The sequence below is a fragment of the Manihot esculenta genome, chromosome 11 (assembly GCF_001659605.2).
Source record: "Manihot esculenta cultivar AM560-2 chromosome 11, M.esculenta_v8, whole genome shotgun sequence".
Lineage (NCBI taxonomy): Eukaryota > Viridiplantae > Streptophyta > Magnoliopsida > Malpighiales > Euphorbiaceae > Manihot > Manihot esculenta.
In genome coordinates this window covers 3,667,951-3,682,638 of record NC_035171.2, presented here as the reverse complement: position 1 = coordinate 3,682,638, position 14,688 = coordinate 3,667,951, and the positions used below count along the sequence as shown (strand labels likewise).

Here is a 14,688-nt window from a genome sequence, read left to right as displayed (position 1 = left end):
GGACAAGTGGGTCAGTAACCATTTGTTTCACGTTCACTTTATCAGTTTCAGGCAAGATACAGTAGGAAGTGTATAAAAATAATAAATCCTCAAGTCTTTAAATTTTTGTTGGCCTAGTCAAAAGTTCCTAAGAGTCTATTCTTTCAAATTTCAAAAGGGCAGTTTAATAACATATGACATTCTAATATTTTGTGCACTTGAAATTGAATTGAAGACCAACTTTATGTCTTGAGAAATACGCTTTAAATATGAAACTTGTTGAAGTGAACTTTGGTGAAATTAAGCTATTTTTACTATTATTCTATTGCATGACAATTTGGTTCTTTATTTTAGACAAATTAAATTTCAGATTGGTTGAGGACAGAGCTGTATTTTATTGTTTTTATTTGAATTTCTATGCTTGAGGACAAGTAAAGGTGCAAGTGTGAGGGAATCTGATGAGTTGCAAAACTCACAACTTTTTCCTTATTAAATTTCATGATTTTGCTATGATTTTGATATAAATAATTAGTTTTTACTTGGAATTTGATTTTGGACAGATTTTTGAGCAGAAGTTAAGAAAATGAACGAAAAGAGGCTGAATTGAAAGATTTTCGGACTGGAGGATTATAGTCTTGGGCAAGCCTGTAGTCCAAGGCAATGGACAACTCCATATTTCAAAAAATGCCACCTCAGCCTGATTTTTCCAGCTGTACAAAGATAATATTAGTTTCAAATTGGATAAAAAACGATCAGATTATGATAGAGATAAGATAGGAGTAGTAGAATTTATTTTAAATTATTAAATTTTATCTTTTTGTTGAGGACTAAAGCATTATATTTTCAAGTTGTGAGATTATGTGCTTAAATTCTCTTCATCTTATTTTTGTTTTTTATTAATTTCTTATTTTGAGAAACACCACCTCCATTATTGTCCTCTTAGGAATTCAAAAGGTCCATTGAATTTCTTGGAAAGACAACATATTGCTAATTAACCCAATTAAATCCATAATTATTTAATTGGGTTAATAACAAGTAGCGATTAGTATATTAGTTTGTATTAAAGAATTAGTAGATTTGATTTAAATAATTTGCGCGTTATTATTGATCAAGTTTGAGTTCTTCTATATTAAATCAGTTAATTAATTAAATCTACACGCGTGTTGGGGTTATTAATTAACTAGAAATTAATTTAAGCGTGAAGTGAATTAATTTAATCATAAGAAAGAATTGGTGGCATTCGCGTGTTTAACCACTATAACCAAACAATAGATTATAAAATAAATTATTTTTCTAATCAATGATCAACTGTCAAACCCCTCAATTTGATTACCTTCAGCTGAATTTATTTTAATTATTTGTTTTACCATCTCAATTGCATTGTTTGTTTTTCTTATTGTTTGTTTTTCTTTTATTTTTTTTTTTGCTTGCCCAAGATAAAATCAATTTCTTCAAACAAAAATTCATTTCTTCTCTCTTTTTATTTTAAATTATTCTTCTTATTAAACTAGTCATCTATGTCGGATCGATACTCACTTACCCTATCTACAAATTCATATTGAATCCAGGAAAGGGAGTTTTAATTGATGGATTCGACACCCGTCAGTCATGCAAAGATTCGATCTGCCTTATATGACAAAATGTGATCATGTTTCTTACTTCAATTATTAGCCAATTTTTTTAAACATTGATTTTGAGACTTGTAATAGAACTTGCTTGTATGATTGCACGTACAAACCAATCTTTTTTAGATACTACAACAATTCAAGGGGCAATTACTCTTTACATAAGTCAATAATCTTCTCGTTGATGAGAGATGATAGAGAACATATTAGATTTACATTTTTCATTAAAGGCATATGGAGCAAATTTAATAGTTCTAACACCTGGAGTCCATGCCCCCAAGTCCAACTAATTCCAAGCCTCCAAATAAAAAGTAAAGAATCATCATGATCATTTAAGCATCAGTGCCCGTGCTGCAATAAGTTTAGTCTTCCTCATTGGGTTATGAGTAGGATATGTTAAACAGATATCAATTGAGGAGGGGAGAGAGATAATTCATCACTTTAGCTAACATACTTGCATAGAAGATTCATTTACCAAGATTTGAAGTCTATGACAAATAACTTTCATAAAGAACTGGAGAGGAGGATTTGGATCGGTCTTTGAAGGTAGTTTGACTGATGGTACCAAAGTTATAGTCAAGCAATTAGGTCGGTCTAGGCAAGGGAAAAAAGAATTTTTAACAAAATTAATGACAATTAGCAGCATACACCATGTCAACCTAGTGAGGCTTATAGGATTTTATGCTAAAGGTTCACATAAGTCTTTAGTCTATGAGTATATGAGCAATGGATCCTTAGGTAAATAGATCTTCGATAAAAATTCAGAATGCAATCTTGAATGACATGTTAGGAAGAAGCTCATCTTCAATATAGCCAAAGGGTGAGCTTATCTTCATGAAGATTGCAATATGAGAATAGCACATTTGGATATCAAATCTTAAAATATTTTTCTTGATGGCAAATTTGAAGGTAACCTATCTTATTTTGGCTTAGCAAGGTTGATTGACAGGAATCAAAGCCATGTGTAATAGTCTGACTAAAACTAGTCTACTATTGAAATCAAATACAATTGCTTAGTTAGAACCTGACTCTCGAATATTGTAATTAGTTAGTGCCTGCTGAATCGGATAAAATTAAGAAGTAGGACCTAACCCTCGAGTATTATAATTCATTAGTACGTCGGGCAACTCCACCTTATTCCACGGGTAGCCCTTTTCTTGCAGGTCCACTAGTTCCCTATAATTTTTCTAATACATGGTGACTTTGATTTCAATTGTAACAACCCGACTAAAATTAGTCAGAATAACTTTTAGATTCACTTTTTCATTTGGTCCAAAATGGTTAACCCCAATTTTTCTAGTAGTTTTTGGCTAGCATATATAAATCCAAACCATCCCTCTTTCCTTTCTTGATGTGGGAATCCCATGCCATGTAATAAATCAAATTGGAGGAAACATGAGGATATATGGCTCCTGAATGGTTGAGAAAACAAATCACAGAAAATGTGGATGTATATAATTTTGGTGTTGTTATATTAAAGATTATTTTGGGGAGGAAAAATATGGACCATCCTTGTCAAGATAAGATGATAATTTTCTATTTATACTAAAACAAAAAGCAGAAGAGAATCGATTAGAACACCTGGTTGATAAGTGCAATAACATGCAACAACACATAGAAGAAGCCATGGGCCATTTGGTGCTTAAATAACAATCCCACTAAAAGGCCTTCAATAAATTCCGTAATGAAGGTTTTAAACGTGTGAATACTATGGAACCTATTTCTGACTTTAGCTTTTTGACATATTTTGTGGAGGAAGCTCCTCTTGAAGTCATCGTAATGCATTCAGAATCACAAGCAGCACCACTACTATATATTTGGACCAAGATGAAGCAAGGTGAATAGGCCATCATTATTTAGATTTTATACATTGTTGCATTAAGAAAAGCCTAACTTCGTAGCTTTTCTATTCATGTTAATAGAAATTGTGATTAACCTCATTGTTTCATTTTTCGACCTGTAATAAATCTTGCTTGTACGATTGCTCTTACAAAGTACTCCTTTTTAGATACTACTTTAGCAATTCAAATGGCAATTGCTCCTTGCATACATCAACGGTCTTCTTGTTGATGAGAGATGACAGAGAATATATTAGATTTATATCTTTCTTTAAGGCTTATGGAGCAACCTTAATAGTTTCAACACTCGTGTCCATGCCTCCAAGTCTAACTAATTCCAGGCCTAACCATAGGTACGGTTTTCCTCATTTGATTATAAGTAGGGTATGTTAAACAAAGATCAATGGAGGAAGGGAGAGAGATAATTCATCACTTAAGCTAACATACTTGGCTAGAAGATTCACTTATCAAGATTTGAAGTCTACAACGAATAACTTTCATAAAAAAAAAAGGGGAGGAGGATTTGGATCGGTCTATTGACTAATGGTACTAAACTTTTAGTCAAGCGATTAGATCAATTTGCGTAAGGAGGAAAAGGATTTTTAATAGAAGTAATGATAATTGGCAGTATACACCATGTTAACCTAGTGAGGCTTGTGAGATTTTATGTTGAAGATTCACATAAGCTTTTAGTCTATGAGCATATGAGCAATGAATCCTTAGATAAATGGATCGTCAACAAAAATTCAGAATGCAATCTTGAATGGAATGTTTGGAAGAAGATCATCTTCGATATTTCCAAAGGGCTAGCGTATCTTCATGAAGATTGCAATACGAGAATAGCATATTTGGATATCAAACTTCAAAATATTCTTTTGATTACAAATTTGAAGCTACACTTTTTGATTTTGGCTTGGCAAGATTGATTGGTAGGAATCAAAGTCATGTGTAAGACTTGACTCTTACGTATTAGGATTCGCTAGTGTTTTGGACTGTTAAATCAGATAAAATTAAGAAGTTAAATTCTCGGATATTATGATTTTCTAGTGTCTTGAACAATTCCATCTCGTCCCATGAGTAGCCTTTTTTTTGCAGGCCCATTAACTCTATATTTTTATGATCCAAGGTGACTTTGATTATAATTGTAATAATCTGACTAAAATTAGCCTAAATAATTTTTAGATCTATTTTTTCACTTGGTCCAAAATGATTAATCTCAAGTTGCCTAATAGTTTTTTGCTAGCATGTGTAAACCTAAACTATCCCTCTTTCCCTCTCTATATGGGAATCACATGCCATGCAACAAATCACATGCGAGGAACATGAGGGTATATGGCTCGTGAATAGTTGAGAGAATAAATCACAGAAAAGGTGGATGTATATATATTTGGTGTTATCATTTTGGAGATTATTTTGGGAGGAAAAATTTGGACCACCCTTTGTCAGGTGAAGATGATAATTTACCTTTGCCTATACTGAAACAAAAAGTAGAAGAGAATCGATTAGAAGAACTGGTTGATAAGTGCAATAACATGCATCAAAACATAGAATAAGCTATGGACGATTTGGTGCTTGCATAACAATTCCACAAAAAGGCATTCAATCTCTTCCGTAATGAAGGTTTTAGAGGGTGTGAAGACTATGGGGAGGAAGCTTTTTGACATATTTTGTGACTTTAGCTTTTTAACATATTTTATGGAGGAAGCTTCTCATTTTATTTTTTTTAATTGTTCTTTGATCAATCAGCATACTATTCTGATTGGTTCACGGGATAATAACAGGAGAAAAAGCTCATAGATTTTATCTAAACTACAGGAAGCTTGATTGTTGAATGATAAAACGATTATATTGTAGAGCATTTGAACTAATTCATGAGTCTAGTTTGGTCATTCAATTACAGCTTTTATCAGAATAGGTAGACTGATGTTTGAGATTTTAGATTAAGGTATCAACATGGTCTAGACAACAATAGTGTTTGTATTAAAATTATTTTCATCAGAGTTGTTTTTCTTATCTCTTAAATAATGCTCCGCAGTTTAATTGCTTAAATATAACGTAAATATCTTTCTTGAATATTATGTTATTACATTTTTAAAAAATTACTATTTAATCTCTATAATATGAAAAATTTATTAGTTGATTCCTTGATTTTAAAAAATAAATTAAGATGTCTTTAAACATTTTAAAAAATCTATTAGTTAATTCTTTCATTAGTTTTAACCGTTAATTATTGAAAAAAAATTTAAAATATTCATAATACAGAAAGATTAATTAATAAATATTTTAAAAATTTAAGAAATTAATTAATAATTTTTTTTAAAATTATAGAAACTAAATAATAAAATATTTAATAATAAAATTAATAAAAACTAAATAGTACACTTTTTTAAATACAATTTAGTGAAAAACAACTTCAACAATGTTTGAATCGTATTTTTCTTGAATTTAGTTTAAATTAAATGTTTAGGTTTTTTTTTTTATTTAGAGTGAAATTTGAAGTCCGGCGGTGTTTACCTCATTATGTAGGGTACATTAATATATTAAAATTTGATAATTAGTTAATTGGGAGTAAGTCTGCCATACAATTTGATTTAAAATTGAATGGAATAGGAAAGTTAAAAGTTAATATTTTTTTAATTATTTTTTAATTTATATATTAAAATTTGATCATTACAAAAATAAACTTGACTCTATTTATAGCCTCAACATAATTATCCACCACATCCCTTGTCGTCAACTGACAGCAACACAAGAAAGAGAGACTGTTGCTTTTGTTTTGGTAAGGTAAAATCATAAGGATCCTGACTATGAGGTGGGAAAATGACAGAGAGTTGGATTATGTGCCAACCCAATATTGTATTCCAATGACTCCTTTACAATTGGAAGAGAGAGAAAAAGAAAATTGTTACTGTAAAGCCTGGTGTTTCTTGCACATTAGTTCTCGCACTCTGGAAAAGCAGTGAGATTTCAGAGATTCTTTTCTTCAGGGCATCTTGCTGCTTTCTTTTTGAGATAGGAGAAAGAGATAAGACTTGATTGTGCATCTCTCTCTCTCTCGACTGGGCTTTCATTTTACTTTCAGATAAAGAGAGAGAGAGAGAGAGAGCAGAGGTGAGGATGTTGGAAGGAAAAGCTCTGATAGAGGACACAGACATGCCTGTGAAGATGCAAATCCAAGCAATGGCTTCTGCTTCTCAGGCCTTGGATCACTATGATGTCTTGGACTTGAAATCCATTGCTGCCCACATAAAAAAGGTAACATTTTTTTGCTCAGATATACTCAAAGCAAAATAATTTTTTTGAACTTTTGAATCTCTTTACTGGCCATAGGAAGATAATGCTTGTCCTTGTATGCAGAGAGTTTATTACCTGGCTAGTCTGATTTTCTTATTTGATTCAAATAAACTAAATAGATAGAATAATAGCTAAAAGAAAATGAAAGGAAAAATGAAGACTTCTGCATAGAAAAATTCAATTTCTGATATAAAATTTGGCAGGAGTTTGACATGAAATATGGAGGTGGATGGCAATGTGTGGTAGGTTCAAATTTTGGTGGTTTCTTTACTCATTCTAGAGGGACTTTCATCTACTTCAAATTGGAGACTCTCAATTTCCTCATCTTCAAAGGGGTTTCTTCTTCTTCTTCAGCTGCCTGACGAGAAATTATTTGATCTTTTAATTGATTACTATTTCTCAAGAGATTGAGGCTATATTTAGTTGCCAAGAAACTCACAGAGAAAGGCAATTGCATGGTGGGGAAAAGTAATTTGATAGAGAAGGAGAAGGAGAGCCAGAAGCAGAGAAGAAAACAAGAAGAACATACCACATGGAGGGTCTTTTGGATTTTGTAAATGCATTGCTGAAGGCATTTTGCAGTGGCTCTTCTTGTATAAAACAACTTGCTGCTTAGTTGCCAAGTTTCTCCATTATACTCTCAACGGTTTTTCTCATTTTTCCCTTTTATGCTCTCTTTGTTTGTGTGCTTGGAAAGCTGTCTCCTTCATTTTCATTCGTTCCACCTTATATTTAAGCTCAAAATTAAAAAGAAAAAATCTAGAATCACTTGTAGAATTTAAATGTATTATAAGAAACAAACTGCCCAAATGGAATCATTATTGTTTGAATAATCCATGGATGAATATAAGCCACTTATATTCAGGCATAATCACAGCAACTTGGCGGCTGCCTTGAACTTGTGAATAAGAGAGCACCGTATGAATAGAGATGTAGAGGGTTAAAGCTTCAGAAAAGTCTTTGTTCAATTTCCTTTTACTAATAAATAGAATAAAATAGCATCAATAATCATTATCTTTACTCTTACAAATAGTATGATTCAAAATTGTACTTCCGATTTCTTTGCCCCTCCAATGTCACTTGTCTGTTATTGCTATTCAACATTTACTATGGATACTAGACGTAACAGAATGAGAATGTCTACCACCAATCCATCACAGACCTAAAGTTGTATCCTCTTGGAGCCATCTTGCCATTAAAGGAGACCTTGAAGACAATCTTGATGACGCCTCCTTGAAAATAAGCTTCTCTTGTAGAACCTTCACCACTAGAGCCTCCGGGGCTTGCACTCTATGCATGTAGCATTTGGAGTTCCCACATATGTTACAATTCTTTTTAACGTCTGGGCAACTTGATGTCTGTCAAGCTTGCTAATAGATATTGATGGGTAATTAATGTTGGAGATGAATTTGTCGAAGCTGATTCTTCGACAGTTGAAAAGTTTGTTTTTTGCATGGATCTTATGTTATGAGAGTACCCAAAATAACACACAATTGAAGATGATATTCTGTCGTTATTTCAAAAACTAATCCAGGAGTAAGAGCTTTGAGTGGGTTTATTTCTCCAACTCCCATCTCATGTGGACTTGAATTTCAATATGAGCTGCATGTAAAGGGTTCCCAAGTAGTTATAGAAGGTTGGCAGAAAGAAAGACAAAATATCAAAGTTTGCACTTTTTCTGCAAAATTATTAAATACATCTGCTGCAATGACTGTATGAATGTAAGAACGGGAAACTGTATGCATTGAATAACTCTTGAAGATATTTCAACCTTGAAAGATTTATCCACTATTGCACTGCACATTTGATCATGGAAGATCTCCATAAACGGTGAATAGAGTTTATGAATGCAATGGCACCTGTTGCATGGGGGCCAACCGTTGATGTCCCAGTAGAATACTTCCTGCTTCATTTTAGAAATCATGGCAGCTAAAATGGCAACTAAATGCAAAGCCATCAACTGCATAGTCCACTTATCCTATTCATGTAAAGTTGAACGTTTATGAACCGAGAATAACCTTCAGAATGTTTTCTTGTAAGCTAACCAGGCCCCTGGAAGAGAACCACGCAACAACTGATGCTGGTTTATACGGTAGAACATCAGCCGCTGGAAGGATTTTTGCAGTTGGATTTCTGTGAACACAGTGAAAAGTAAGCATCAATGATTCAGACCATTTAAGAAGTGTTTGCTCATGGTTAATTTGGAAATCTGTAGTTGAAGGAAAGATCTGAAAGCAAGAAAGGAAAGTAATGATCATTGATGATAAGGCTTTCTAAGTAGATTTGATGTACTGAAGGAGCTGATCTCCTGCAATATTCCCAGCTTCTGCGAATGGGAAAACCACCAGAATCAATGGACATATTTCTCATCCTCATTGATCAAACTCAACCCTTTGGCTCTGTCATCTTCTCCAACTAATTTCTTAATTTACCTAGGAATACTAAAAACATTATATATGCAAACCACAATCTTGCCAGCAACTTTTATTTAATGCTCCTGGATGAGAATTTCTCCAATTTAGTGTCTAAGGATTTACCAAAGAAGAGTAGGCCCACATGGATAAATTGTTATATTTTGGTACTAGTTAAAACGAACCAAACTGTTCGTGAGTTATTCGAGACTCGACTCGATAATAATTCGATCGGGCTCAGTTCGTTTTCTAAACGAGCCAAACTCGAGCTCACTTTTGAGACTCGTTTAATAAATAAGTCGAGCTTGATCTTAGTTATTTGACTCGTTTAGGCTCGTGAGCTCGGCTCGTTTTCAAGTTTATGAACAAACTCGCGAGTTGACTTATGAACAGGCTCGCGAACAAGCTTGTGCTCGTGAGCAGGTTCGCGAACAACCTCATGAGTAGACTCGTTCCCAACACTAATCCCACAACGAAAGTTGAAGGGATACGGAGGATCGTGGCTTCTCTATAAAAGGACATCTCTTCTACATTCTTTTTCATTAGTTTTGAGTTTGAGAGATTTCAATTAAATAAAAAAATTTAATTTAAAAGTCTCTTAATAATCTTATAATTTAAATTTTATTTTTAATTTAAATTTGTTTATAATTTAAATGAATTTGAATTATATTAAGCTTGTTTATAATATAATCGAATTCAAATTCGAGTCTAAATGAGTTCAAATTTGAGTTTTTTGAGTGAAGTTTGAGTTGGCTCGTTAATGTGATAAACGAGTTTATTACGAATCGAGCTCGAACTCGAATCAAAGCTTTTAAATTTATTTTGTAATCCAGTCTGAGCTTATCAAAACTCAACTCGGCTCGGTTCGATTACACCCCTAGTACTAGTGCATAGATGGTGCAAATTCAATTTAGTCAGTTCAACAAGTAACAAAATAGGAAAAACAAGATACCTTGCTTCTCAAAACGTAGCAGCAACCTCTCCAAAATTAATTATTTAATCCCTATTAGTTGGTCCTTTGTTTTGAAAAATACATTAAAATGTCCTTGACGTTTTAAAAAGTCTACTAATTAGTACATCCGTTAATTTTAGCCGTTAAATATTATAAAAAAATCTAAAATACTCTTGATATGGAGGGATCAATTAGGAGAATTTTTAAAAAATGAGGGACTAACTAATGAATTTTTGAAAATTGTAGGTACTAAACAGTAAAATACTTAACGGCTAAAATTAATGGAGGGATTAATTAGTACACTTTTTAAAACGTTACAAATATTTTAATACATTTTTCAAAATAAAGAGACCAGCTAGTGAGTTTTGCTATACTATAGGGACTAAGTTGTAATTTTCCCTAATAATAATAAGACAACTTGTTCCCTATATAGATAGATGATATCAAATTATTAGACTACTAATCAATATTTAGACTGAAAAATCTATCTATGTGCATATTTAATAAAAAATTAGCTGCTTGTAATAAATATATTCACCTCATTATGGTCTAGCAAATATGCACTCTGGCCCTCTGGGCTTTATATGCAACGGAAATTTACAATAAAAAAGGTTTAATTCATGAATTCAATCAAACGAATATCTTACTTGGAGTTCCCATTCCACAAAAGACAGCAGATTGGAAATCTCTGTCAATATTAGAAGCTGCAACAGTAAAAGCCCACAAAGCAGAGTTGATATAGTGTAACGGTCAGGTCCATCATTTCCGTCCGAATAGATACCAAGATACCCATTCACTGTGCATTAAATGCACCAATTGCTATGGGTCATTACGATAATCAAACTGAAAAATTAAACTCATCCCAATAGAAATGGAAATTATAACTCCATCCTTAACTGCATCATCTATAGCCTTCAAGATGGAGGAGCAGGGTCAAAGCAACCATCTCATTAGCAAGCTTTGAAGACTGCAATCCTAGTTACGAAAATAGGGCACAAATCAAATCCATAAGAGGCGTTTTTCTGGAATTGGTAATCCAAAAACTTTTTCTGATAGTTCTCATGCTTTCTGCAATGACAAAGAGCTTTCTTACTCCCGAGTCACCAAAGCTACAAGTTATGCAATCGTTGCAATGGGTAGAAATGATGCTTGCAATGCATTACTTGAGAAAAAAACTTTAACACCAAGCAGTGCTAAGCTTCCCTTCAGTTACAATGCCAAAATGTCAAGTAGGTATTGGATAAAATTAATCATCATATTGCAGATGGTATGTTAAGTTACTTCTTCTTGAGCTTCTACTTTTTATATTGAAGGAAACTCTGAAAATAAATGGATAGGGAGAAAAAGGACCTTAGTTGTATACTTGATGACAACTAGCAAGATTGCATTTAGCAATTTCCACCAAAAGCCAAACAAATTTCTGCTTTGAGTCCTAACAGTCTCAGATTTTAACAGAAAGCTGTTACCAAGAATTGCAATTTGCCTTCCCTGAAGTGACGAAACCTATATCTCACAAAAATTCCCCCTGTAACTTTTGAAATACAGTTGAAGGAAAGGCTGTACTTCAGAATTCCATCAAAAGCCAATTTGAACCTTAACTATCTCATATTTTATTAGAAACTGTTTACCAATAATTACCACAAGAGCATTCACCATTCCTGAAGTGATGAAACCTCTTTCCATCTCTCACAACAATTTCCCTTCCCACAACCTTTGACATATATTTGATAGCATTATGACAATCGCCACATATCCTAAGGTTCTTGAAAACCCTGACAGTGGCTCCACGGGGAAGTTTCATAAGCCCAAAAGCAACTGCAAGCTTCTCGCTGTGAGTAGACAAGGCATATTCTTTTTGGTCAAATTCCATGTCATGCAACACAAACTTTGTGTCAGGAACATAACCTAGTTTTCTCATTTCCTGGTCCAGCTGATCAAGATAATTGTAAACTGCATGCACTTCAGGGTGCACAGCATCATCAACCAAGAAGACATGGACCATACTTTCAACCTCAAGCCAACTACAACCAGGCTCCTTCTTCACCCCGCGGTCCCTCATTAACTTCCGCACCTTGGCCACATCAACCCATCTGCCTGCTACAGCATACATGTTTGACAACTGCACATACGTTCCATCATGTTCAGGCTTCAGCTCAAAGAGCCGCTCAGCAGCTTTAATGCCGATATCCATGATCCCGTGTATCCGAGAGCCAGCAAGAAGAGCCTCCCAAATGGAAACACCAGGCTCACAAGGCATCGACTCCATCACACTCTTTGCTTCTGTGAATTTTCCAGCTCTACATAACAAATCAATAACACGGGCATAATGATCTTCACCCGGGGTTATACCATAAACAGAATACATTGAATTGAAATAATGGTGACCTTTTTCAACTAAACCTGCATGGCTACAAGCAGAGAGTACTGTAAGAAAGGATATCCGATCAGGCAATATGCCTTCGGCCAACATCTCTTCAAAGAGTTCAATTGCTTGAATGCCATGGCCATGTTGCCCCAGTGCTGCAATCATGGCATTCCATGATACAGAATCAACACAATGCATAGTAAGGAACAAAGACTCTGCAGCTTCAACAACACCACATCTTGCATACATTGTTATGAGTGCATTTCCCGCTGAAAGACTTGAATCAAACCCAAACCTGATTAGTTGAGCATGGAGCTGTCGACCATGCTCCAATGTTCCAAGCACAGCACAAGAAGTAATTGCTCCTGCAAATGCATAATCGCATGGTTCAAAACCTAATATTTTCATCTGATTGAACAGCTTCAGACCTTCTTCCGCAAACCCATTTTGAGCTAAGCCCGATATCATTACAGTCCACGTCAATATGTTTTTCTCAGGCATCTCCTTAAAAAAGGATTGAGCTTCATTTATCCGCCCAGCATTCACATAGCCAGATAAAAGTGCATTCCATGATACAAGGTCTTTCACAGGCATATAATTAAATATTTCTCGGGCCTCATCAACTCTACCACATCTCCAGTATAAAGTGACCAATGCATTATTCACGGGCAATGAAAAGTCTGGTGAAGGGTTGACCTCAGTTTTTAAAATGTAAGCATGCAATTCCTTACCAAGCTGAAAGAAACCAGCATTCGCACAAACGCTAATAATACTAGTATATGTAAATTCATCCAAACGCATTCCTGATAAATACATCTTCCTAAACATCTCTAGTGCTTCTTTATATAAACCACGATGCATGTAGCCCGAAATCATCGCATTCCACGCCACCACCATTTCCTCACACATCCCACCCCCATCAAAAAATTCTCTTGCTGCGTCAAGATCATCATTCTTCACGTACCCAGTAATAATAGTGGTCCATGACAACTCATCTCTCTCGACCATATCATCAAACAATCTCCTAGCTGCGCCCATTAATGACGACGATGACACAGACGGTGAGGATGCACACTTAACATAAGCAGATATTAGCGCATTCAACACCGAAGTAACAAAACCCGTCCCTGACTTCACCACCGCGCAATGCAGCTGCTGGCAATGCCTTTCATTTTCAGCCACAAGCGCCAATGCACCAATGACACTGGTAAAGGTAAAATTATCAGGGCTAAAGTCATTTCTTCTCATGTCACGAAATAATTCGATAGCCGCATGGCCATCATTATTGTGTGAGTAGGCAGTAATCATGGCGTTGTAGAAAACAGTGTCTCGCATAAGTAACAGAGTTCCATTAAATATTTCTTTCGCAAGCTTTAAATCCCCAATGGCAGAGTACGCAGAGATCAACGTAGTTCTTGCAACAATGTCGGGCTGTGGAATTTCATCGAACAGGTGGCGGGCGTAAGCGAGTTTCGATGATTTGCAATAAATATTGATCAAACGGTTGAGGGTGTGGCCACGTGGCCTGAACCCAGAAGCTATCATGTGGGCATGTACAGCACGGTCGAAGGAACAAGATATGGAACTTTGAAGGCAACATAATTGAAGGAGGGATGCGTAACGGTTTGCCCTGGCCTTGCTGCAGAAGGATCGAGTTACCAAGAAAGTGAAAATTGAGAAGTTGGTAATGGAGAAGGTGAGACTATGGCCATATCTCATGGAGAAAAAGGTACGACAATCGATGTTGCAGCCTACGGGATAAAGCTTTAGCAATGAACCTGTAGTGCCCTTTCACCGATCACACTCGCACATCAATGCCTGCGAGTGAAACATTAGATTCACAGGGTAAACCTTTAAATAATAAAAACGCTAAGTGCATTGATTTGTTCAGTAATTTGTTCAACTATTTTTATTTACTCATTTAATTTTCTGATAATAAATTACCAATTTTTATCAGGCAATAAGTTTAAATTCGCTAGGTGAAATAACACCATTCTGAGAAGAAAATGTAAAATCCTAAATTTCTAAATTCTAATCTAAAATATAGAAAATCCATATAGACTTCTTTTTTCTACCTTTTCAGAACAAAAAAAAATTATAAAAATTTAATTTGATTATTTTTTTTATTAATTTTCACGTTTACAATGAAAAATCCAATTATCAATTTGGGTTTAATGGACTGACCATTTAATTTCATTTCCAACTTAGTCCATCTTGTATGGAT

The 14,688-nt window shown here is 34.5% G+C and overlaps 2 protein-coding genes across 2 annotated transcripts; one reads left to right on the top strand and one right to left on the bottom strand.

The window, feature by feature from the left end:
- Positions 1–6,336: 6,336 nt before the first annotated feature.
- LOC110627042 (dynein light chain 1, cytoplasmic) lies at positions 6,337–7,405 on the top strand. The gene is made up of 2 exons (XM_021773263.2): positions 6,337–6,697; positions 6,940–7,405. The coding sequence occupies exons 1-2, from the start codon at positions 6,560–6,562 to the stop codon at positions 7,096–7,098; spliced, it is 297 nt and encodes a 98-aa protein (XP_021628955.1). The 5' UTR covers positions 6,337–6,559; the 3' UTR covers positions 7,099–7,405.
- Positions 7,406–7,698: 293 nt separating this feature from the next.
- LOC110627040 (pentatricopeptide repeat-containing protein At1g25360) lies at positions 7,699–14,463 on the bottom strand. The gene is made up of 2 exons (XM_021773261.2): positions 10,747–14,463; positions 7,699–8,869 (listed from the first exon to the last, which is right to left on the bottom strand). The coding sequence occupies exon 1, from the start codon at positions 14,181–14,183 to the stop codon at positions 11,724–11,726; it is 2,460 nt and encodes an 819-aa protein (XP_021628953.1). The 5' UTR covers positions 14,184–14,463; the 3' UTR covers positions 7,699–8,869; positions 10,747–11,723.
- Positions 14,464–14,688: the final 225 nt, after the last annotated feature.